Source organism: Perognathus longimembris, chromosome 1 (genome assembly GCF_023159225.1).
Source record: "Perognathus longimembris pacificus isolate PPM17 chromosome 1, ASM2315922v1, whole genome shotgun sequence".
In the NCBI taxonomy this organism is placed as follows: domain Eukaryota; kingdom Metazoa; phylum Chordata; class Mammalia; order Rodentia; family Heteromyidae; genus Perognathus; species Perognathus longimembris.
The window spans coordinates 35880662-35904502 of NC_063161.1; the positions used below are offsets into that span (position 1 = coordinate 35880662).

Consider the following 23841-nt stretch of genomic DNA (forward strand, 5'->3'; position numbering starts at 1 on the left):
TTTGAGTATATCAGAGGGAATCTACAGGAAGTCACAACTATGACACAATTATAACTCTAAAATATATATCTGGATTGTAGATAATGAATTTTAATAATATGTAACTTATAAAAATGCAAATTGAGACTGCCTATTTACAGACATTTTAATTAAAATTTTAAAGAAAAATATTAATTTGTAAAAAGTTCTACATACTCTTACATTCTAAACAGAAATACAAATACCACTGCATTTCTATATGCTAAGTAATTAGGAAACATTTTTAATGCTTTATGCTATGGATTTGTCAGGCAGGTTTAAGTAACAGATTTTAAGTGATATGTTTAAGTGTTTAAGCAATTGATAGATTATCTAGGAAATTGTTTAGGATTGTGGGCTAGAAAATCATTACCTTTGTCTTACTCAAAATAATAGGTTAAGGCAACACTTTCCAAAACAAATAAATATTTGTATATACGAACACACATATAAAATAAAAATACCAAAATAAAAATGAAAAACGAAAGGCAAACTAGTGATTACTTCTTAGAAAGGTGGCAGGGAGGAGCTGTGGCACGAGGTATTTCTGAAAGCATAAAAAATAAACTGCACAATACCAATTTGTTAAAAAAAAAACAAAGGTAACAAATCACACCTGCAGTTAAACAGAGAAAGGTATGAAAAGATACACACGAAACTGTTGAGTAAGCTGTGAAGGTAAACTTTCATGTTGTATTTTATATTTTTCTTAAACATTTTTCCAAGCAGCATCTGTTACTTTTATTATTTAAAGAATAGCAGTAAAAAACAAAATATCTCCTACTGAAAAGTTCCACTCAGAAAAAATTGTGAAAATATTACTAATAAGTTATACTTGGTATATTTCCCCATTTCATCCTGTCAGTTTTTTCAATGTTTTATTATGAAAATCATATACACTGAACTCTTACACTAGGTACAATGCTAGATACTAGATGAACTAAGACAAATAAATATGGTTTTAGTGTCTAAAAGCTTACACACAGCAGCAAAATCTTGCACCTTTCTGCAATGATGGAAGCTTTCTCATCTATATTCTTCACTACCAGCAAGCACATAGCTATTAAACATTTGAAATACAGATTATGTGACTGGATATCCAAACTGTAGTATTAATTATCCTGAGTTGAAACAGCCATTTTTTGTTAGTACCTACATTATTAAATAGCACACATCCACAGGAAGACAAAGACAAACTAATGACTGCAATGTATTATTGTAAAAATCAAACTAGAAATATACAGAAGGTCTGTCAAAGCAAGAGAAAGGAGCATTGAGCCCATAGCAGAATGGCTTCTGGAAAGACTGACACTCCTGAATCATGCAAAGAAAGGTAAGGTGTTAAATGAAGAGAACCAATATACTTAAAGGCTTGAAAGGGTACAAGGTGCATGCCAGGGATCTTCAAGCAGGTTTTTATTACTAAATAGAAAAACCTACTCAAGGAAGTAACACAAAAAGGCATTAAGGGGAAAATTTAATAAATTTTTTAAAGCATGTGGAGCATGAGAAGGCAAACAGGTGATGCCAAAATGTTTAAGAGTCTGACTCTTAATAGCTACTGATGAGTTAAATTGGTAATTAAAATAATTTAGATTTGTGTAGGCTTCTATCCAGGATAAGTTAATATATGTAAGAACATCTGGCAAAAAAACCCCACGACATTAACATTTCCTTGGCAAAGTTTTAAAATGTATGTAAAAAGAACAAATTGTGAAACATTTAAATATACTGTCTCATTTGGGCTAATACACTAACCTATCTATCAAAATAAACTTCATTTACTATATTCAAACTCCAAATATTCAACTGAATGTATAATAAAAAACAAAGGATAAGAAGTACTGCAATAGAAATCAGTACTTCAATTCATATCCATTCAAACATATCCATATCCATGCCAAACATGAGAAAATGTACCTTCCTAGATTAAATTCCCGCAGTTCAAATCAGGTCTACAAGCAAAGGGAACCAGAGAAATACTATTTTTGTTAAACTTGAATATCAGCATATTATCAGTATGCTTAAATAAACATAAGAATCTAGAGTGCTCTAAAAGTAAAAGCTGTCAAGTTTAAATGAAAAGTTATAAACTTGGATATCAAGAACTTCTACTTTAACTACGAAAAAAATAACAAATTCCTCCAAAGTCAAAAATTCTAAAGTGTAACTAAATTTCCTTCTTAGTATAAACAAACTCTAACAGAAGTTAGTACAAATACAAATTTTAGTTTTCTAATTGATTTAATATTCATTTGAATATCCACATGCTCATCATACCAGACAGAAAATTAAATCTCTGTCCTTTTCAAGAAGGCTTCAAAGATAAAATAATTTTACAGCCAAGATCTGAACTATTTTAAGGATTTAACTATTTAATGCATATTTAAAGTTTCAATATGCATTAAGCATCACTATGAAACACGAAAGATACAAAGAAAATGTTTTTACAAAGCAAACTCTAACCAAGAGTACATTTTCTAGAAAAGCTCTAAATTTGTAGTATTAGGAAATTGTAACTGAAATGAAAGAGTACTTTTAGAGGAGTATAAACAAGCAAATCTCTTAACATGTAAAACATAATCCAGCTTTATTCCTTTCTTATCAATTTTGGGACACTATATGAATATTGGTGTAAGAGTCAAACTATATTGTACCATACAAAACTTCTATACTCACACTTTAAGATCCAGATTATGAATGCTGAAATGCCACATAACCTAGAATCATAATATTCTTAGAATAATGTAGTGGAATCTACCAAAAGCCCAAGAAGTATAACCAATCAAAAATCTAATGAGGAAGAGCTACAGCAAGTACAAATAATGAGCAAAGGCTAAGTTGGTCAAGTCTATGAGGACAATTAAAAAAAAAAAGGTTACAGTACAGTTCCAACTTCCTCTGGATGATTAAAATTATAATCTGGCAAGACACTTCATACATTGAATTAATTGAAAACCTAGAAAGTTTAAATATATATGCATTTTAAAATTAGAGACAGTTCTCAAACCAGAACCCAGATCTTGTAATAGAAGCTCTGTGCTATTATAAACCTCACAATCTCATTTACAATTTTCTGCTGTTCACTTTTTCAGTGTGAAGGAATAAATAAAAAAATGAATTAAATAATTGGCAGATAAAATTGAGTAGCTAACCAAAGCTGTTGCTATCATATTAGGTGCCTTCAAGGCCCAGGGGAATGGAATTGTTGAGGTAAAGAGAAGATATGAATATGTTTGTGAAAGATGCCTGAAACTTTATTTCTACTTGAGCTTTAATCTGTTCAGCCTTTTAGATTACTAGATAATACTGCTGAAGCATTACAAATGAATAATGCAGATTTTCTTTTTAAAATATTAGATTTAAATATTAAGTTAAAAAGTTTATAGTACTATCTCTAAAAGGACAAGACAAACATTGTAAGGACAGTAAACTAATGGCAAATTCACAAAGCTTGGGTGTTAAATATCTTGAAACTCATTCATTTTCTACTATAATCCAATTTTGTCCACATTTCTGTAATACTCTTATAAAAAATACAAGTCAATACTTTAAAAGAATCAATATTTTGTTTTCTGATATTTTGTTTTGTTTCTGTTTTCACCTCCAAATCCAGGCATAAAGTAATAAATTATATCAGACAACCTACATTTTGAACTATAAATCCAAAGAACTGTTTTGATACTGAAAAATAAACCTTAAGAACATGCTTTATTTTGAAAAATGTTACCATTTCAACTGTAAATTCTAACGTGTCTTTATGACTGCAACTCAACTTTTTCAAATTCACATATATCCAACAGAATATTTCCAACTAAACAGGGCAATTAAGCAGTCCAAATGTAGCTATAGCCAATATAGAAGGGGGCAGGGAGAAGGTCTTACCTGGTAGTTTCTTTTCTCAGATAATGTATGTCCATCAGTCCTCACCATAGAGTCGTGTCCTTTCCTCACAGTACTGGAGGCAATCAAATAGAACTGTCACTCAAGGGTCGTGTCACAGGAAGGACCGCCCACCAGTTCTCCCTCTAGAGTAGAATTATCCAAAAGCCATCAAAATTACTAACAGGTAAACATATGAACAACAACAAAATACATCCAATATTATATACACAAAGAATATCACACACAAAGAAGTTTAAAGTGAGAAAATCGAAGTATATAAAAAAGCTCACCCTTTGAAATCATTTTTTCCCTCTTAAATATTGCCTGTTTAGTTTCAGCAATATTAAACTAATTCAGATTCACTCATTTAACTGAATTCTTATGTGCTGATAATAGGAGTGTAAGTTACATTTTGGGTTTTTTTTGTTTGTTTGTTTTTGTTTTGGTGTTGGTCCTGGGGCTTGAACTCAAGGTCTGGGATCTGTCCCTGAGCTTTTTTTTGCTGGAGGCTAGCAGCCTACCTCTTGAGCCATAGTTCCACTTTCCACTTTTTGGTAGTTAATTGGAGATAGACTTTCCTGCCCAAGGTGGCTTCAAACCATGATCCTCAGATATCAGCTTCTAGGGTAGCTAGAACCACAGGCATGAGCCACCAGCACGCAGCTAAAAATACAAGTTACTTTTATAGCTACTGATTATTGACATATGCAAAGCTTATTTCTATGCTATAAAATAAATGCATCCTATTTTAAGGTGATTTGTTAATATAAACTCAATTCAGTAAAGTTCACGCCAATGAACAACAAAAACAAAAATGCCAACTTCCACTGATGCTTTTTGGGTCTTCAATTGTAAGCACATTCCTAAAGAATCACTTTTTGACAAGTGGGCAATGTGTGTATGCGAGGGGCCCCACTTCTTAACCTGGATAAAGATAAATAAATCCAAAAAGAAGTATCTATACCTACAACGTATTGTTGCTAACTAGTAAATTTATATTTTCATTTAGAGTAATAATTTAATATCATAAGAAAAGTACCTTAGAAGTCAAAGAATACATTTATTATCATAAAGAGAGCATATCAGTATTATTAAAATAAAAAAATATCCATAGGGGATACCTCTAAAAACTTAAGATAGAGAGAAAATGTTCTTAAAAATAAGCCAGGGAAAATAGCTCCACTTTTATATGTAGTAGCACAATGGGTACTAAGTTTTTACTCAATTTTTAGCCTCTTACATTGTATACATTTGAATTAAATACTTTAATGTCTGACTCTACAGAAAATCTGTAATTGCTCATTACCAATTTATATATACAATTTATATGTACAAATTTAAACATACATTTGAAATTAAGTATGTCTCAAAAATAATAAACAGAAAGATTTTTTTGCCTTTTGTATTTAGTATCACATATCATTAGGCAAGGAATTGGGAAATTTGTCATTTACTTGATCATTCATTTATTTATATTACTGAATCTAGAAAAGAGTTTGTACATGATAGGCAAGCACTCTACCACTGAGTTACATATTCCCAACTTGGAATTAGTTACTCAGAAAGAAGAAGAATTAGTTACTCAGAAGAAATGAAGTGGATGTCCAACAGTTAAGTAACATATTTGGTTTAATTCTCATTACTGTCGCAAAAAAAGAAAACAAAACTGTTGTCATTGCATGCCCCAAACATTAACCCTGCTTTGATATTAAAGCCATGTAACCTAAGCTTTGAAATGGTACCTGTACTACCATTAATGCATCATGCTGACTAAACTCAATGGACAACTGTATAAAATTTCAGTCATTACTCACATTTTCCTTATAAATATATTCTGTTGATATTAAAGTCCATGTAGTGTATGTACCTTTTCACCAAGAGGTGTTTCTTGGGTGCCAGTGGCTCATGCCTATAATCCTAGCTAATCAAGAGACTGAAATCTGAGGATTGCAGTTCAAAACAAATATAGGTAGGGAAATGCTACAAGCAGAACTCTGGCTCAGGTGTATAGCCTACGCCCTGAATTCAAGCTCCAGTACTAGCACCAAAAAAAATTTTTTAATCTAAAATAAAGCAAAGCAATTTTCAATACAAAAATATTGTACAATCATTCATTACACAATCTAATTAAATAAGAAAAGATAACAATGAAATTTTATGTACTAAATAATATGGGAACAATGAAATTATTTAATCAATAAAAGTAAAAATCTTCACTTTGGAGAACTGCAGATTTTAGTATAAAGGAAAAACTTGTCTAGAAATAATCTCAAAAATTCCATGACCTAGCAGCATGGACTCTAACCAATACTGTAATCTATCTTTTCTAGAAAGCAATGGGGAAATCAACTGGAGGCACTTTAATTTCCTTCCAAGAAAACGTGAAAAAATGTCATCACTGTCCTCACTATAATACAAATGTTCTACCAATATATTGTGTTTATAATCCTCATATTGGAAGAGGATGTATGTGTGTACAAAGAAGCAAAGAAGCTCAGTGGCAAAGTGCTTGCCTAGCAAGTGCAACGTCCTGGTTTTGAGCCCCAATATCAAAAAAGAAAAAACGGGGGGGGGGGGGGGAAGAGTACATGAACACTACTAAGTTTATTCAGTTTTTCTAAAGAGCCCTATAAATGTTCAAGAGTCAGAAAAGACGAGTACATATTTATAAACTACAATGAAACTTCCTTTAAGATAAGGATGTCTTCTATAATAGGAAAGAAACCTTTTGTGTGTGCTCTGGTCCTAGAGCTTGAACAGAGAGAGCCTGGGTACTGTTTTGTGTGTGTTTGTTTGTTTTTGTTTTTTTTTGCTCAAGTCTATCACTTAAGCCACAGCTTCACTTCCGTCTTTTTGGTGGTTAACTGGAGATAAAGAATCTCTTGGACTTTCCCACCCATAGTGACTTCGAATCATGATCCTTAGATCTCAGACTCTTATCTAGCTAGAATCACAGAAGCGAGCTACTGGTGCCTGGCTAGAAGAGGTTACTTTTATCCATCTTAAATAACAAGAATCTAGACCTCCCTGCTCATTGCATGTAGTTTTAAGGCTGTTAGGAAGAGGTATGTGGAATCTAAACAGAAGCCTAATGTTCTCATGGAGTTAAATCAACCATCTAAAGGAGTTCCAAGTTAGGGGGATGGCAAGGCACTAGAATTTGTAGAATAAACAGAAACTGCAGTTAAAGAACTCTAGAAATCCCAGTTAAAGAAATTCTCTGAAGGCATTAACAGTCTGGAGAAAATGCCTTTCAAGAGAAACAGTCAAAACAATTCTGAGAGCTCATGTTCACATCAACCAGAAGAGAAAGACCTCTTAACACAGGGTATGGTTCAGAAGGTAATGAGTGCTTAAGCAATCAAATCAAATAAGCTTTAAAGATGCCCTGGATCAGCACTGTAAGCTTAACAAAAACAAGCTACAAAAAGATCAAACTGATAGAAGCAATATGAAATTCTGCTATGTAAAAGGTTTCATATGGAAAAGATACTTAACTCATTCACACAATATTCTAGGAGAGGCAGAACCATAAAGGATTAAAATACTGTAAACCAAGTGTTTGGCTACATGAAATTTTGAAGTATCAGTGCCTCAACTTTTTTTTTTTTTTTTTGCCAATCCTGACGCTTGAATTCAGGGCCTGGGCACTGTTTCTGAGCTGCTTCTTTATTTTTTCTTCTTCTTTTTTCTGCCAGTCCTGGGGCTTGAACTCAGGGCCTAAGCACTGTTCCTGGCTTCTTTTTGCTCAAGGCTAGCACTCTGCCAACTTGAGCCACATGGCCACTTCTGGCCTTTGCTATGTATGTGGTGCTGAAGAATCGAACCTAGGGCTTCACGTATAGGAAGCAAGCACTCTTGCCACTCTTTCCCAGCCCCTGAAAAAATTTTTGAAATATTCCATGTCAGTGTAATTACCTCAGAAAAGTGGACAATTACAGCTTTTACCATGCTTTCTTTTTTTCTCCCCTTTCACTGCTCAGTAGTATTCAAAGAAATAGCCAATATTTTGGAGGCTGGAAGTGGGGATACCTAAAATTTAGTAGTCATTGTAAGTCTTTAAGTTAAAATGTAAATTTATTTAGATTAAGACTACTAAACCTGCTGGGCAGGTTTTACTTAATACAAAGAATATATTTGAAGTTGGCTATTAATTAGAACAAGATATGATTAATTTCATAGAAGCTTAATAAAAGCTCCTGTGAGCCCTTATTGTTAAACCTTAGGGTTTTAAAATTCTACAACTATGTTAACCAAAGTTTTCTTGTTAACAGGCCCAGCAAAGATGCACTCACAAAAATATTTCCTTATTGTTATGAACTAATTTTTAATTTGGCTGCATGAATAAATGTCTTCAAAATCATGAACTGATCGCTATAGAACATTATGAGAAACTGGGCAGATATAATAAAACACAATTCCAGTTTCATATTGGTCTAGGAAAAGTGCCACAATAACTATAAATATTTTTTGAGTATCTTTATAATGTAGACCCTACAGCTCTATAATTAACATGCAAAGGATAGTTGTTTATATTGACAAAGAAAAATGAAATTTAATCAGCAATACTGCCTTGAAATCGTAATTCAATGTTTTATAATTTCTGTATGCCTTCTATTTTCTATAGTGGTAGCCTTCCTAATATACTATATTTTTACAATGCTAGAAATTGAACTCAAAGCTTTACAATTGCTAGGTATGTACTTAAGTTACAACTGCAATCTTTTTTCTTTGCTTTTTTTTCAAATAGTCACTTCCCCACTGCCCAGTCCTCCACGCTGCCCTTAGCTAGCTTCAGACCATACCCTACTTGCACCCCATAGTTGAGATTATAGGCCTGACCACCACACCCACTAGTTTGCTGAGATGGAGATGTGAGTAACTTCTGGCATGGTGTGAGGGAACTTGAAACCACCATCCTCCCAATCTCTACCTCCAGAGAAGCTGGGATTACAGATATGCCTGATCATGACCAGAATCATAATATACTACTTCTAATATGTGTGTCTTATTCTCTCACAAATATTTCAAGGATTCTAGACTCAGTGACAGACAGCTGCAGAGATACAGAAACAGTGCCATCTTACAAGGATCTAGGCAAAGCTAGTGAGTATAATGAAGCATTAGGTAGGCAAGATTAAGAGCATAGGCAAAGTAATGATTATAACGATGGGTAAAAAGTAAGGATATTGCTAACATTTGCCTGTACAAAGTAAGTATCAGCCACACCAGCTTTCTCAGTGTTGCTCTAACATATTCTTAGTTTTCCATTTAGGGCTTTCACATTTATTGTTCCTTTATGATGATCTTACCCTCATTTCTCAATGCCAAATGCCTTAGTGACATTAACATTTCCCCCTATCTGTATTCAGAAAAGCCTTCATGGAATTTCCAACTGCATAAATTTTCATTTGTTTTCTGTCTCTATTCTCTTAGAACCTAAGTCCCTTAAACAGAGGAACTCTGTCTATAATGCTTACCACTGTTATTTCAAGTACCTCAAACAGAGGCACTCAACAGATAAATTATATTGACCGCACCACAAAAAAGATTAAATCCTTTATTAACTTTCATATTATGAAAGTATCATTTCCTTCAAAGGACTGCAGTAGAAGCAGAAGAATAAGATCAGCAATCAGCTTCATTTTTAAAGTTGGTTACTAAGAACCATTTAAAAACAAACTTTTAAAAAATACAATTCTCAATTTATTTCCTTTGATCGTAACGTAGGACCAGGATCCTTGAGTTTAATATTAAAGTGGATTTTTCACATGATCTTCTTTTTTGTAAACCATATCATTTAAGATTTCCAATTTAAAGCCTTAAAAGTGTTTTAACAGCAGAATCTTCCCTGAACTTTTAACTAATGTTCTTCAGGGTTTTTGTTTTTACTGTTGATGCAACATCTCAGAAACTCTTGGTTAACTCTCCAATAGCCATTTTACTGTGCTACAATGGGTTTTCAGACCCTCAAACTTTCCCACGTGATTCAACAGTGAATGGTCACCAGGCATGGGAAATGCCCAACTATCCAAGGCCCTTGAAATCTTTCAGTACATGACAAACATGTACTTCTCATGTGATTTTCTTGTAGGTTTGCCCCCAGTGCCTGACTGTATTGTTAATTGTGTATAACAAGTGGCTGACATTCAAAATATCCAAATGGCCTGTGGCAGAAAAAAGGTTTCCCACCTTTGAATCAATATTATAATTCTACCACCTTTTCATAACTGAATTATTAGTTATTAAAGGGGGAAAGAGGAAGAGAAATTACATCTTTATTTAACTAACTACGTAAACCTTGGGATTTCCTTAATTAACGATAAGGGCAAAAAGCCCACAGAGGTATTAACAACTGTGAATTTTGTAACCAGTGGGAACAGATATTTCCGTAGTCTTTTGTTGTTTTACATAATTACTATTTACTATACTGTGCTACCATTCATGTTACTGATTTTATTGAATCAATATTTAACTACACTATAGAATAAAAAGTTATCTTGCTAAGCATATGTTTAATACTCTATGTGCAAAATATTATTTTGAGAAAGGGTTCATATGCTTCAGAGAACCACAAAGGTGCAAGAAACTAAAAAGTAAAGATTTTCTGAAAGCTGAGCATCAGTGACTCACACTTATAATCCTAGCTACTCAGGAGGCTGAGATCTGAGGATTGAGGTTCAAAGCCAACCCGGGCAGGAAAGCCCATGAGACACTTATCTTCAATTAACCACCAGAAAACCGTAAGTGGCACTGTGGCTCAAGTGGTAGATCACTGGCCTTGAGCTGAAGAGCTCAGAGACAGCACCAAGGCCCAGAGTTGAAGCCGCACAACCACAAATTTAAAAGAAAAAAGAAAAGATTCTCTAGATTGCAAAAAACCATGCACTAGGTTGCTGGCAGAAGATAACCTAATAAAAATGCCTTCTAAGAACTGAAAAAGTTTCAGAGCCTATTTATTAGACATAACTTGTTTTTAGAGATAAAGAAATTATATTTAGTAGTTCAAAATCTAAAAAGAGCATGGAGGTGTAGCTTGGTAGTAGAGCACCTACCTAGCACACACAAGATCCCCAGTACCATCAAAAAAGGCAATATAAAGATTAGTCAGAAAATACATGCCAATAAGTTGCTTGAGAAAGAAATAAAACTATAAAGAATAAAGAGCTGATTTAAAAATGAAAATTACGTCTTAACATGTTAAAGCATTTTGAAAGCTACTCCCACACAAAAAGCTTGTAGTGTTGAAAAAAATTAGTATGATCTTTGCATATCTGATATGCTGAAATATTATGAATGCCATTAGACTCTATCTCTCCCACTTAAACCATACATTCCTTGTTTAATTTTGCCACCTACTAAGAAATATAAGTAAAATTTTATACCCCTCTTGATCCTACGGTAAGAAAAACTACATAAGCACAATAGTAAATATTAAATGGCAGTTTGTATTAACCAAAAGTAGTTGGGAATGTATAAACTGGACTGAACCACCTAATGAATATAGTTGCTACTACCCAACTCTAGCTGCTGTTACCAAGAACGCTCCACTCAAATCCTATACAAAACAAAAACATCCTTTAAAAATGGTGAAATAAAGACATCTATAAATAAAACAAAGGTAGGTCATCATAAATATGTATGTTCTAACAAAATAACATCAAAGGGGAACTAACACTAATAATCCTAAGTAGGAAACAAAATTTCATGAACTAAAGAAAAAACAAACACTGTAAATATATATGTATATATACATATATATAGTAGACTACAATCTGTAATTTTTCTTTTTAAGGGTCAGGAAGATAAGATATATTTTAGGCTTTCTGGGTCAGTCTCTTGCAACTAATCAATTCTGTGTTGTAGTGGGAAAGCAGACACAGAAATTACATAAATGTCACAAGTGAGCTATATTCCAAGACAACTTTATTTACAACTTTATTTACAAATGTAGGAAGATAGGGCTGGGAATATGGCTTAGTGGTAGCATGTCTGAAGCCCTGAGTTCGATTCCTCAGCACCACATAAACAGAAAAAAGCTGGAAGTGGCACTGTGGCTCAAAGTGGTAGAATGCTAGCCTTGAGCAAAAAGAAGCCAGGAATAGTGATCAGGCTCTGAGTTCAAGCCCCAGGACTGGCAAAAAAAGAAAAAAAAAGACATTTAAGCCAAATAAACTTCTAAGCCCAATTAGTTTTCTTCATCAAATTCTACCAACTATTAAAAAAAATTAAATGATATGACGTACTCTGGAAAATACAATGTAAGTGAATATTTTAAAGTATTTTCTATAAGAATAGCGCTACACTAAACTGTTAAAACAAGGTATCAAGAAGCAAAAAGAGTAGACTGAAACACACAAGTGAAACTATTCAAGGAAACATCTTCATATCATATTCAATAAAATGACAAAGGTCAATACACTAAGAACAAGCATTAGCTGAGGAAAATAAGGCTGATTGAATATTTTAAAATCAATGAAAAAATATCATGATTTAAAAACAACATAAAAAGCTGTAGGTCAATAGCTTATGTTTATAATCCAAGCTACTCAGGAGACTGAGACTTGAGGATCACCATCTTTAACAAACGTGGGCAGACAAATCCATGAAACCCTTACCTCCAATTACCAGCAAAAAGCCAGAATTGGAGGCCTGGCTCAAGTGGAAGAACACTAATCAAAAAAGCCAAGCAGAGTGTGAGACCCTGAGTTCAAGCCACAGCTACAGCACGAAATGTAACAACAATAAAAGAAAAATTTCCACTTAGTCCTCTAAGGGGCTTTTTCTAAAGAAATATAGCAAATAAAGAAACTATACATTTAAGATTTTATATATGAGTCTCAACAAGAAAACAAGAACCTAACCACATTGCTCCTTCCTTCTACAGTACTCCTCAGGAAATGTTGGACAGGATTTCTTATATCTGGCCCCTCTTCTTCCATCAACTTTACAAAATAGGCAGTCTAAATATTAAAGACCAAGAATACTATGGTTCCATTTGCCTCCAGTCCATCTCACCTACAGATCCAGAACTACTACTACCCTAGATCAGGGTAATGTCCAGAGATTCTGCAGCAGAGAATATTAAGAGTAGAGAGCTCTGAAACTCTCCTAGGGAACTTACTTTACTTGGAACAGAGTGTTGCTCAAGTACTCTCAAAATATGGAAAGTAATGGGCACCAGGAAACTGGCACTTGGAACATGAGGGGGAGGTTAGACAAAGGAAGAGAGGAAATGCAGTCATAATATTCAATGCGTTTCCTACAAAATTAAGGAAATTGAGGACAAAGGTTGGGATGGGAGGGAATGAAGGAGAATGGTGAAAGAGGTAACACTGGTGAAGATGCATTGTATTCATAATCTGTTCAACTGCTTAAGGTAATAAAACAATTTAAAAAACATGGAGTACAGTAAGCAATCAAAAAAGCTTACCTAGAAATAGAGGAGAATTTCTTCAAACTGATAGGAGATACATGATAAAATAAAGAGTTCAAATCAAGCACCAGTGGCTCATGTCTATAATCCTAGGTACTTGGTAGGCTAAGAGGACTGAAGTTCAAGGGCAGCTCAAGCAGAAAAGTTCATGTGATCCCTGGTCTCAAGTAGGCCAGTGGCATGTGCCTGTCATTCCAAACTGAGAAAAGCTGAAATCAAAAGGAATGTTACAGCCATGGGCATAAAAATCGATGAACACTATCTCAACAAAAGAAACTGGATTTCATACTGTACATTAGCCATCCTAGCTACAATGGGAGACAAACTACATGGATCACAATCCAGGCACACAAATGGGCGAGAAGGGATACCCTACTTAAAAAATAGGAACAAAAAGGGCAGGAGATATGGCTCAAAGGTAGAGGGCCTTTGCTTAGGAAGCGTAAGACTCTTGAGTTCAAAATCCTAGTACAGCCCTCCTTCAAGAGTTCATATCATAATAAAGGAAAAAGACTACTTTCTTCTAGATGAGGAACAAGACAAAGTGTGCATTCTTGCCTCTTTCATTCCATACTGCACTGAAGACCATTGGCAGAACAAAATAGAAAGCACTCAGACTGGAAAGTGAAACTGACTCTAGTTTAAAATTAAGAAGGCAATTCCATTTCCAAATAATCAAAGAGAGTAACTAGTTAAGAGTAAGCTTAAGAAAGGTATAGGATTCATACTCTGGAACACAAAACTTTGTTGAAAGAAGTTAAAGAGCATAAAGATAGGCCATGTTCATAGAAGACTTAAGATATCAATATACTACAAGCTGTTTTACTGAGTCAACAAAAGCTACCTGGCTTCTCTGCAAAAGTTGACAAGTTAATTCTATCCGTAAAATGGAAAGACTTCAATTAACTTTCTATAACAACTATAAAGAGTATATATATCAGATAATTTTAGTCAGAGTAAAAGTCAAAATCCTTATGGTGTCTTAGAGTCTTGCCTCATTTTTCTGAATCCATCTACCATTCTTTTCCTTTCCTGTGGAACATTAGTCACTCAAACTTCCTTTGCCATTTTCAATCAAAAGACAGTAAATCTCCTTTTGCAGGGTATATACTCTTTACTGCTACCCCCCTTCATGGAACTCGTTTGTCCTGGATATGCACAGGATTGCTTTCTCCAGGGCTCACTCATTGCCCTTCTTGGGAAGGACTTCACTGACCAGACTATTTAAATCTGTTCCCCATATATACAACATACTCCTTTGGTTTCTTTTTCTCCATATCCTTACCACTATCTGTCATACTATATGGGTTTTGTTTTGGTTTTCATTTTGTATAATGTTATATTGTCTTAGAACAGTGCCTGGAACACTGAAGCCAAAGATTTGCTAAATTAACCAGTCAGTAACATAAAGTATCTAAAAGAGGGGCTGGGGGCTTAGTGGTTGTTAGAGTGCTTGCCTGGCATGCATGAAGCCCTGGGTTCGACTCCTCAGCACCACATAAAGAGAAAAAGCCAAAAGTGGTGCTGTGGCTCAAGTGGTAGAGTGCTACCCTTGAGCAAAAAGAAGCCAGGAACAGTACACAGGCCTGGAGTTCAAGCCCCAGGACTGGCCAAGAAAAAAAAAAAAGTATCTAAAAAGAAAGCAAAAGTTACTACTTGCCTTGCCTACAAATCATTTTCAAATCCATAAATATTAAGAGTGATTTTAAAACTCTCCAAACAGCCTAAGCTTAATGAAAATAAAACCTAATTTTAGCATTCAATATCTTCACTACATTTTATGTGATGGTCTACCTAGTTCAAAGCACTTGATCAATCTTGGGGTGATATGTTTGTGTACTAACAACACCTTATATGTGTATCACCTTAATCATTATTTACCTATTCCACAGAATGCATGAAATAATGCTTGCCAGGGGACCAGGGACCTATTATTACTTTTACCAGATATTTAGTCTTGCTTTTTTGGGGGGCTAGAACAATGTTGGAGTTTGAACTCAAGGCCTTATAGTTGCTAGGCTGGTACTCTATGACTTGAGCAATATTCCCAGCCCTGTCTTTAGCTTCATATTACTGAGAATGAATTTAGAAAAAAAAAATGCTTTCAATATTTATGACAACTGCTTAGATTCATCATTCAGGAAAATTAAAAAATAAAATGTTTAAATATTACCATTTTATATCTTGAACAATTTTCATATAACTATACACACTATCACTGACAATATAAAAGTAGACAAGAATTTTTCTTTACCCTGCTTGACATTTTAACAAAAATATTATTTATCTAAAGCTGGCATCTAAAATTAAAACTAAAAGCCTTATTAATATTATATCTTGAGACATAGACCATTATGAACAATGAGTTCTCTAATTTTAATTTCCATAATTAAACAAAGTCTTTGAAGGTCTCCTAAAATGTGCTAAATAATGGCTTTTCTTAGAAAAACAGGCATATTAAATATATGATGCTTGAGAACATGGTTATGCCTATCATTAAAACTACTGTAATTATAAAGGAGTGTAACAACCAGAATCTGTAGGTTTTCTTAAGTTTACTTCATAAACTGTATAAGTTTTAGATGAGTTTCTATCAATTTATTTTTTGGTGGAAGTGGAGTTCAAGGCTTGAACTCTGCCACTTGAACCATGTATTATTTTTATGTTAGACAAACTCTAACGTGAGATAGACTATCACTAACAGCCTGACTGGCCTCAAACCATAATTCCTCCAAGTAGTCAGGATTGTGTGAGCCACCATACTTATCCTTGTCTAGGTTTAAATTATCTGCCTTATTTAATGTTTTTTTAAAATGGAAGAGTAATTTAAGACGTAGGATAGCAGGATTCTAGTTTCTTAGAAGAATTTTACTTGAAATAAACTTTCTATACCAGTACAAAATTAAATAATCAGCAAACCCAACAAGCATGTAAAATAAATAACTACATTTTACCAGAATGAAAGTAAATATGATGCCCTTTCCTTCAATACACAACACTTTTCAGACTCATTACTTTCCAATTCATTTTACTTACTGCTTCAATTTAATACTATTCTGCTTTCCTTATATGGTACTTTTCATGCTTGAAACAGCTCAATACACAAAAGAGATCTTACAAATTTAAGGAAGAAAGAGTGGAAATTTTTTACATTTATTTTATACATAAAGAATAAGCAACATACTACTGCACTGGGATTTTGAAGGCTCATAAATTACAAGTGTATTTTTTAAATCAATCATGATATTTACAAAAATAGTTGGCTAATGATAAATAAACAATATAGCTATTAAAAATGAGAATAACTCAAGAAATACTCATATCTACACCCTTACTGAAGAAAGTGAAACAGACTTCCTGACACATATAGTTACAAAACATAAATGTTAAGTCTTCCACACACAAAAGTACCCAAAGTACATAAACTGGCTGGTATGGAATCATTTTTCAACACTCCATCTCTCAATTCCCCTTTCAAGTTCAACAAGTCAGATATTTAATTAAATAAAAATGCATAAATAGCAACGTTGTACATGAATACAATAGCATTACAAGATAAAATAAATGATAAATGATCAATGGAACAACACATATTTTTAAAACTACTTGGTTCATTATAACTAGTAATTAGGAACTGTTATACTTTCAACATACTTCTTAGTTAACTAAATTCTCTTGCTTTCATTAACTCAAGTGTCAGTGGCAATACTGGCAGCATGTATTAGTTTTAAAATTGAGGATTTTCCATACTAGTTGACTTGTTCTAGTACATAGGTTATAGATTAGAGCTCAGATTAGAATCTATTCCAGATCAAAAGCCATGTTCTGAGCCTAACTACGGAATCTTTGCCAAATATTCTCTACTGAAGATGAGGAATATGTTCAAAATATATATGATCCAATTTCCTAAACTTTAAAAAAACAAACAACAGGTGCTACATTACATGTTTTCCCTGAATTTCCAAGTGCTGTAGATATAGCAATGCTATGCCTTACTTACAGTACCCAAACCTACTCATGTTATCTAGTCCAAATTTCTGATTGGAGACACATGTCTAGACTTAAAGTGCAAGACTGTATTCTTCTTGTTTACATTTATAAATGTGATACAAAAAGGGCATAGTACAAGCTAAAATAAATTGTTGCTAGTTCTTTTGACTCCAAAGTTTATCTCTACTGTAACAAGTACCTTCCAAAAAAAAATGCCTACAAGAACCTATGTCTAGGAGTATCTGCAGTTATTCATCCTCATTTTTCAAACCTGAAGCTTTTTTCAGAAACCTGAAGGAAAGATAAGTCAGTTAAAATCAGTCAAATGAGCCTGGTGCCAGTGTAGATCATACCTATAATGGTGGCTACTCATGAATCTGAGATTTGAGGATTATATTTCTCAACCAGCCCAGGCAGACTAAAAAGTCTGTGAAGCTCAATCTCCAATTAGCCAGCAAAAAAGCTAGACCATTGAGTGAAAAAGCCAATTGGGAGCATGAGGTCCTGAGTTCAAGCCCTAACTAGTATCAACACAATAAATAAAAATCATTAAGTGGTGACTTCAATTCAGGACGACTAGTTTAGTTTCAAACACTTCAACGTGGGCAGCTCCAAATCATCATCATGGTATAAACGATAACTTTCACTAATATAAAATGGCATATAACAAATACTATCAAAGTTAATTCCTTGCTCAAATTACATTCATAGGAAATCAATTGTTCTTCTTAAAAACAATTCTTTTGGAGTTCTGAATGTCAGACTTAACAATTCTGACAACCTAAAATAATGTACAAGAGTTTTGTGTAGCATTTTGAATGATATATACACACACATACATCTATAACAGAATTGGAAAACAAGCACTCAAAATACAGGTATTAGCTTCTGTTAGTGATTCTTATTACAAATTTAGATTTTTATTGGTGCTATTTTTTTTTTTTTTTTGCCAGTCCTGGGCCTTGGACTCAGGGCCTGAGCACTGTCCCTGGCTTCTTCCCGCTCAAGGCTAGCACTCTGCCACTTGAGCCACAGCGCCGCTTCTGGCCGTTTTCTGTATATGTGGTGCTGGGGAATCGAACCTAGGGCCTCGTGTATCCGAGGCAGGCACTCTTGCCGCTAGGCTATATCCCCAGCCCTTATTGGTGCTATTTTAATTCTATCCAATAATGTTAAATCTTACAACTACAAATTATGTCAATATTGAAATTTTGCCTGACCCAAACTCCAAGTACCATTAATATCAAAACTGAACTACTGGCTCTGGTTTATCTGTGTCACAGGGTTTCAAAATCCTACAGTTCTTAATATTAAAAAGCCCAGCAAGGGCTGGGGATATAGCCTAGTGGCAAGAGTGCCTGCCTCGGATACACGAGGCCCTAGGTTCGATTCCCCAGCACCACATATACAGAAAACGGCCAGAAGCGGCGCTGTGGCTCAAGTGGCGGAGTGCTAGCCTTGAGTGGGAAGAAGCCAGGGACAGTGCTCAGGCCCTGAGTCCAAGGCCCACGACTGGCCAAAAAAAAAAAGCCCAGCAAATATGCATACAAAATACTTTCATCTAACACAAAAAGTATATTACACCATGAAACTAGTCATTTCAATCTACAAATAAACTGTAGCAACTAAAGTGTGCCCCTGAAGTATAGATCTTATTATTTCCACTGTTACAAAAAAAAAAAAAAAGCCACTAAATAAAAATGGTACCTGGCTCCAAAGAGTGAATATGAAAGGTACCACATAATGGCTATTCCATTTCTTCAGCCATCCTTTTCGCAATTCTACAATTGTAAGAGCTATAGAAGATTACTTTGCTAGTTTTCAAACCTAGCAGTCTCCCAGAGAGACACAATTCCACTTCCATATGCTCTCCTACAGAATTAACTCCAAATCATCCTCCATACTAGCTCAAGCATCACTTCCCTGAAACCAACTCATTACCTGCTTCAACAAGATTTCTCTACATTAGCATGTTTTTATTGCATGCACAAAAGCTCAAAACTTGAGAATTATTCAATGCAAATTAACAGCAAATCACACACGAATATTGAACTGTACAAGGAAATTGGATTAAACATGAAAACTATTGCTAATTTCTTAGGGAAGTCTACTATCTAAAACTGCAAAACTAAAAACTTGTAGATATTTTCAGTACTTCAGAAATATAAACTGTGGAAAGTTACATGTTTTCCTATATAATTTTCCATGAAGACAAACAGACTCCCCAAGTCAGGTGTAAAACACTTTCAAGAAAAAATTCCTCCTTACAGTAGGCACCAGCAACTAAGAAGGCTGAGACCTGAAGGATCACAGTTCAAATGCAGCCTGGGAAGAATTTTCTAAAACTCCATCTTCAATTAACCAGCAAAACCTGGACTGGAGGTATGGCTCAACTGGTAGACTGACAACTGTGAACAAGAAAGCTGAGTGAGAGCTTCGAGTTCAAGCCCTAGTACAACACACACACACACACACACACACACACCTTTTCCAATAATCTTGACATATAAGACTGTATAGTATGCCATAATATTTTCAGGAGTTAAGAGACAAGGAATATGTGTTAATTACACGTCTCCCCTACGGTAACCATTTATACAGAAAGCACAAAAAAACTGTTTATGAAATATTTTTTTATTTGAACCTTGTAAATCATGATCCTACCTCAGACTTCTACTCCTTCCTCTTAGAAAAACATTCATCCTGATTACTGTATGGCTTTTACCTTTTTTTTTTTTTTTTGGCCAGTCCTGGGCCTTGGACTCAGGGCCTGAGCACCTTCCCTGGCTTCTTCCCGCTCAAGGCTAGCACTCTGCCACCTGAGCCACAGCACCCCTTCTGGCCGCTTTCCATATATGTGGTGCTGGGGAATCGAACAGAGAGCTTCATGCATAGGAGGCAAGCACTCTTGCCACTAGGCCACATTCCCAGCCAGCTTTTTACCTTTTATGGTTTCTGTTCAAATGAAATCTCTACAAAGGTCTTCTCTTGAACATCCTACTGAAATAATCCTTTTTTTCAACATTAGTCAAATGCTATTTTATGTTCTTACTATCTAAAATGAGGCTTGTTTACTTGTATTTTTATCTATCTTCTCCAGAATATTAACTTCAAGAAGGTGAAAATATGGATCATAATTATATATGCAGCATCTATAAAGTCTAATTATGTAACTCAAATTACTAAAGACTTGAGTTTAATAAACATTAAGAGTGCTAAGACTATCAAATTCATAGAGCCTAAAGTTTAAATTCAATCTAAATGCTACTAAAAACCAAATTTTATATATTTTTCAGAGAAAAGAACAAGTCTTAACTCTTTCAAAACACAGAATTTTAGGATTTGAGGACATTTAGAGATCAACTCCAACAGTTTCAAACTATATCCTGAAACAGCTGAGTGTTTCACAAAGTTGTGCTTTACAAAATCCCTGAAACACTGGATTACAATTGTTTTACAGATACACATCTATTTTAGGGTCTCTCTGTGTGTGTGTGTGTCTCTCTCTCTCTCTCTCTCTCTCTGACAAACATACACACATACACACACACGTCCACTGTGTCAATTAGAAAACACTTTGAAGATTCAGCTGCCAGGCTATGTAGTTTTGCTGCAGACTCTGAAGTTTGGCCTGACAATCTAAGAATATACCTATAATTTTTCATAGGCAAATACAAATTAGAATTTTCTGAATTTTTTTCTACCCCCACAGGCTCACTCATACATAATCATAAAAACTACACCCCCAGGCAGGCACCTAGTAGCTCACACTTGTAATCCTACCTATATTCAGGAGGCTGAGATCTAAGGATTGCAGCCCTGGCAGACAAGTCCATCAGACTCCTATCGCCAATGAACCATCAAAAAGCAAGATTTGGAGCTGTGGCTCAAGGGGTAGTCTGCTAGCACTGAGCACAAAAATTCAGGGGCAGCACCCAAGTCCTGAGTTCAAGATCCAGGACCAGCACATAAACATAAGCACACACACACACACACACTACATCACTAAAGCACTATTTTGCACACTGCTAACACCAGGCAAAACTCAAAGCCCACATGCTCAGCATATGCTCTCCTCAGAGAAAAGTGTAATAAAGAGGTACCTAAACTGTGTCGTTAATACCTTATTGGGAAAGCAGGGGTGGGAGCAGGGCCTGAAATTAAGATTCTTGTACTCTTTGCTCAGCATTTTTGCTCATGGCTGGTGCTTTACCACTTGCTAGTCTAAGTCTAGATTTTGTCCTAGAAACAGCCTTACAAATTTTTCTGTACCAGCTGGCTTTGAACCTCAGATCTTGGCCTCTTGACTAGCCAGGATTACTGATGTGAGTAAAATTCTATCTACATAACTTGATAAATCACAATTTTCCCTACAAAGTAATACACTAAGATAAATGAGAAATTAAGACTGACTTTGGTCTTAGGATGATAATGCCCCTCATGATTCCCAACTTATAATTTTCATACTGACCAAAACAGAGGGATTCTCAGTTGCGCTCTATAAATTTTAATATTACAATTTAAACGTACTTTAAAAGTTAACATCAAAACAACAATCATATGAAATAAAATCATATGGAAGTGCTCTGCAAGCTATAAAAACATTAAGCAAATAAATCAAGGAATCAGTCTTTTGAATGACCTGGCCAACTTAACGAAACTCTTAAAAGCAAGTATCTACATATTAAATATGTATTCAGGATAAGCAATGCAATTTATAATGTAAAAAGTAACACAAATATATTGTATTACATAACCAGTCATTACATTTTTGTCCAGATACTGATAAACAAGGGAGTTTTTAATCTGAATATTCAAACAAAAGAATAGTGTATCAATGTTTGAAAAATAAAGCAAGACTACCATTGTTACTAAATTGCTAAGATACATCTCCTTGCTCATTTTATCATTCCCCAACATAGTAAAACTTAGTAAGTGGGGACCTGCTTTTACATTAAGACATTTCCATTATGTAAAAGCAGAGAAAATCTAGCTCCTAAGCACTAAAATCCTCTTAAAAAATAATGCACCTTCTTTGTTTCCTAATCATCAAAACATCAAAAAAATTCTGGAAAATATATAGGTAAGTATAATATAAAATGTATTTCTACCATTATAAATCACACACTAGAATCTCTCCTATATGAAGTTATGGGAATCATTTATGCTATTTGGGTTTCTACTTCTCCAAAACAGACACAAAGCTGCATCACTATCTCTTATCCAAACCCTAAAAGAACAGATGCTTCTCAAAATAAATGTTTTTCAGATTTCAGGAAGGCAAAATAGAGTATGCACCACACATGATATCCCATCTCTGCCTCCCAGACAAACATGCACATGAATGGTAAGAAGTGGACAATATATCCCAAATATTTAAGTACATACAAATTACTAAATGACCAGAAAAGGAAAACATCTATTTGATTCTAAATAACTCAGTTTTGCATTTTACATGTTGCTTCTACTTACTCCCTAAGATACTGTAAAACATCTTATTATTTTACAGCATAGTCCCCCAAGTGATTTGCAGATATCTGCATTTGTATTCAGGAAAACAAGCTGTCAGAAAACACTAATGATCCTATTTCTAGGTCACCTCTAGTAGTGTATAAAATGAAGATGCTATATCAGCATGATCTGAAGAGTTGAATTTTAAAGTAGAAGTCAAAGGTTAAAGAGAAAAACTAAAGAAAAAAATAAAATTAAATATTGCTTAACTCAAAAGGGCTCAATTAATAAAGTAAAAATTATAAAATTAATTAAGCTGAGGTGGTGGGGCTAGGAATATGGCCTAGTGGCAAGAGTGCTTGCCTCGTATACATGAAGCCCTAGGTTCTATTTCTCAGCACCATATACATATATATAAAGCCAGAAGTGGCCCTGGGGCTCAAGTGGTAGAGTGCTGCCTTGAGCAAAAGGAAGCCAGGAACAGTGCTCAGGCCCTGGGTCTAAGCCCAAGGACCGGCAAAAAAATAAAAAACAAGCTGAGGTGGTGGCTCACGCCTGTAATCCTGGTTTTTCAAGAAGGATCATGATTAAAGGCCAGCTGGGGCAAAAAGTTCCGGAGATCCCTCCCACTTAACCAAAAAAACTGAGTATAGACATGGTGGTGATTGTCATTTCAGTGACAAACACAAACAGGATCACTATCCATGGGCCTAAATGCCATCTTTTCTATACTTGAAGAATTACTAAAAGCAAAAAAGGGGTAAAGGTATGGCTCAAGTAATAGAGTGCCTACCTAACAAGCACGAGCTCCTAAATTCAAACCCAGTACTGCAAAAATGAACTTAAAACTCTACTTTTCCTTCCACTTATAAAGGCAAACTTTCTACTCCAGATATATATTTTAGTATACTTTTCTTCAAAATATCTAGCATTATGTTACAATGAAATTCAATTTCATTAATACCCCAGGCAGAAACCATCTTTGGTCAGGAAGAAGTTATCAATATCAACAAACAGAATGACTTGTTATCATAACACTAGATTCCTTGATCAATAGTGTA

At 34.6% G+C, this 23841-nt stretch overlaps 1 protein-coding gene across 5 annotated transcripts in view; it reads right to left on the reverse strand.

Moving 5' to 3' along the window:
* The window catches only part of Cnot2 (CCR4-NOT transcription complex subunit 2), an 87716-nt gene that overhangs the window by 60767 nt on the left and 3108 nt on the right, over positions 1-23841 (reverse strand). For 2 of the 5 annotated variants that reach the window (XM_048359534.1, XM_048359572.1), the window contains exon 2: positions 3904-3976. In XM_048359534.1, coding sequence (XP_048215491.1) covers positions 3904-3976 — 73 coding nt within the window. Of the gene's footprint in view, positions 1-3903; positions 4047-17600; positions 17621-23841 lie in introns of those variants that run through there. The other 3 variants (XM_048359552.1, XM_048359545.1, XM_048359563.1) reach the window with 3 other exon arrangements.